Source organism: Atta colombica, unplaced genomic scaffold, assembly GCF_001594045.1.
Source record: "Atta colombica isolate Treedump-2 unplaced genomic scaffold, Acol1.0 scaffold12, whole genome shotgun sequence".
In the NCBI taxonomy this organism is placed as follows: Eukaryota; Metazoa; Arthropoda; class Insecta; order Hymenoptera; family Formicidae; genus Atta; species Atta colombica.
The window spans coordinates 2,743,646-2,746,683 of record NW_017259206.1 but is presented as its reverse complement, the minus strand read 5'-3'; the positions used below and the strand labels follow the sequence as shown (position 1 = coordinate 2,746,683).

The window sequence follows — 3,038 nt, the reverse complement described above, 5'->3', positions numbered from 1 at the left end:
TTATATTTATTTATATTAATAATTTATATATATTAAATATACATTTATTATGCTGTATTATTTCAAACATTTTCTTTGTTTTTTTCTTATTTTTCTTATTTTTATAGTTATTTCGCATGGTATTATTATAGGTACTCTTTAATTCAACATTGCTATCAATAATCTTTTCCACTCGGCGGTGCAATCGTTCTGGAAAAGAAAACAGAGATATTTTTTCGCATTATCAGTAAAACGAGCTGAGAATTGCAAATATATACATTTATTAGAGATAAATGTATGCATTACATTTACATGCTTTTAGATTATTGACAATTGTGTTAAATATCTGAGAGATTGGGTTCTTTTAGTAACAAAAATAATTCTCTCCTCGAGCTCATTAATTCAATAGTGCGATCAGAAGCCGTTTAAAGTCGTCGCCGCAGTCATTCTGTAAATGCAAAAAAAAATATAGGAAAATTAAAGCTAAACATCGATTTAAGGCAAATCATGATGTTCATGTATTTATAATAATACATACAACTAATATACAGAGGCATGCATGCAGTCAAAAATAGCATGGACTAATTAATGGAATTAGTATAGTGAAAGACAAATTTGCGTTTAAATTAATGATTATAATTTACTAATAGCCAATCAATAGATCGATTTTCAATCGATCTTCACAGAGACTCGTGTATAGTTTTGATGTACAGATTTTCTATATTATTTTGTAACTCATTTTACACACGTATTGTAGCATCACTCCGATCAAGTGTAAAACATCTATAACTCGAGTACAACCATATTCACCATATTAACAACTAACGAAAACATAAGAAACTAAATTAATCTTTGCAGAATACAATAAAGCGCTATATAATCTCCGCGACATCGAAATATAATTTTCAACAAGAGGATCTGTTGCATGATTGAAATATTTTCATCCGACAAGGGCAAGCAAAAGTCTCTTGTAGTCGCCTGAACAGTCGTCCTGAAATTTATGGAAAGTTATACGGAATGCTAAGAGATAGTATATATGTGAGTTAATAGATTATTATAATATTATAGTTGATTATTTTATTATAGTTTAGTGACTGCTGATGCATATAAGTATACAAATGTAAAGGAATTATGTGAATATATAATTTAACATTCCGATTGGAGATAAAGCATTGTTGTATTAAGTGAATGAAAGCGTAGAATTGAAGTGCTGGAATTAAATTGGATTTCGATTAAATCTGTGTGAATCGAGGAAAGAAATTAACTTTATATTTACTGAAGAATTTGTCATTAATAATATTCTGTTTAAATGTTTTATTATTAATATTATTTTGTATTTTATTTGTATTGCAATATTGTATTATTGCGTTTTTTTATCTCTTATTAATTTTACTGCTACAGAAATAAAATACAATAAAGAGAGCAAACGTAATGGATACAATAAATAGCGTAAAACTGTTTCAGAAATTAACATATTATACTTACGTCGATAGCTTCCGCAAGAGATTTTCCATAAAGTCTCTCATAGGCATCCTTAATATCGCCCAGATCAATCTCTGATCGTGTCACAATGATGCGTATCAATGTCGAATCGTCCGTGCCCATTCCGCGCATAGCTTTGTACAATCTTTCCGCGAAATAAGCAGTCTTATCAGAGGCGCATTTCACTGAAAGAAGACCATTTTAAAACAATGAAAAAAATATACAAATATATGAAAAAAAAAAGAATAATAATTATATTAACAATAGTAACAAATAATTTGATAACTTACTAAATAAATAATAAGTAAATTATTGTATTTAATTTCTTACCCACAGCTAAGTAGCCATCTTCGACAGAACCAGAGAATTCTCGCTTGATAGCATGCTTCAAGGTATCTCCGGTGAGGTGCTCGTATTCTTTGAAGATCCGTCGCAATTGTGGAAAACTCTTAGTAATGAGAATTGCATTGAAAGTGCTTTCATCGGTGCCCCACTGTCCCTCACCTGCGGCTTGAAGCCTCTCGGCATCCTGACGCGCGGCCTCCTCATCAACGTTTGGACTCTCGTCTCTACTAGCCTGATCGTTAATCAGAGAATAGAGAAAAACTGACAAAACAGTTGCGAAAAATTGTACATCAATTACTTACGCAAGACAATGATACCAAAAGCCTCTTGAAATAACCGGAGGTATCGCTTTTGAGGTCATCTTCCAGCTCTTTGTCGTACACTAGGAACATAAATTGAAAATATATTCATAAACTGTATGAATCAAGTAAAACTACACTGGAAAAAAACTAAATTTTAATAAATATCTGTTTGAATAGTTTAGAGTAAATATTTACTAAATGTAAACATATTTATTTGATTAAAAACTCATTTGATTTTTTTTAAGTAAATATTTATTTACTGTAAATAAGTGACTTATTGTTAGTAACATTTAAAGAAATATGTATTTAATAAATCTTTTTCAGTATAAAAAGAAAAAAATATACTTTTTTAAATGAAATTCCTATTCTATACAAGAATAAGATGGTGCTGACTTATAAAAAACAAAATCAATTCTGAAAAATATGCTGCGTTGAAACTTACGGTCCTTATAAACAGCGGATATCGTCTTGATACCATAATTGCTCAGGGATGCAAGAACTTCGATGAGTGCACCTTCGTCGGTGCCCATGCCGGAAATAGCATCATGCAACTCCTTGGCGTAATACTCGGGAAGAGGCGTCATTAGAGCCAGGATGGCTTTCTCAAAGTTTCCGGATAACTCTGACTTCAACTCGGAAATGAGGTCCTTGCCGTACATTGTCTTAAATTTGTCGGCAATTTCTAGTCGCTGTACGATACCGCGATGAGCCAAGACGTCTAATACGGCCTGCTCATCAGTCCCGAACCCCTTCATTGCAGATCGTAATAGATTGGCATCTTCTTCGGCATCAAAAGGATCAGCCGGATACACGGTGGGTGTGCACTAAAAATATATTTAATTTTGCATCATTCTATTATCTTGTTCGAAATGATTATCAACAGACTTTAATGAATGAAATTGAACATGCATCAAATTTATTAATTATATA

At 31.6% G+C, this 3,038-nt stretch overlaps 1 protein-coding gene across 5 annotated transcripts in view; it reads right to left on the bottom strand.

The window, feature by feature from the left end:
- Positions 1-111: 111 nt before the first annotated feature.
- The window catches only part of LOC108694418 (annexin B9-like), a 6,050-nt gene continuing 3,123 nt past the window's right edge, over positions 112-3,038 (bottom strand). For 2 of the 5 annotated variants that reach the window (XM_018203881.1, XM_018203886.1), the window contains exons 3-7: positions 2,551-2,932; positions 2,109-2,188; positions 1,792-2,038; positions 1,465-1,646; positions 138-189 (exon numbers count right to left, since the gene is read on the bottom strand). In XM_018203881.1, the coding sequence (XP_018059370.1) occupies positions 139-189; positions 1,465-1,646; positions 1,792-2,038; positions 2,109-2,188; positions 2,551-2,932 (942 nt within the window). In that variant the 3' untranslated portion in view covers position 138. Of the gene's footprint in view, positions 190-285; positions 428-473; positions 971-1,464; positions 1,647-1,791; positions 2,039-2,108; positions 2,189-2,550; positions 2,933-3,038 lie in introns of those variants that run through there. The other 3 variants (XM_018203882.1, XM_018203883.1, XM_018203884.1) reach the window with 3 other exon arrangements.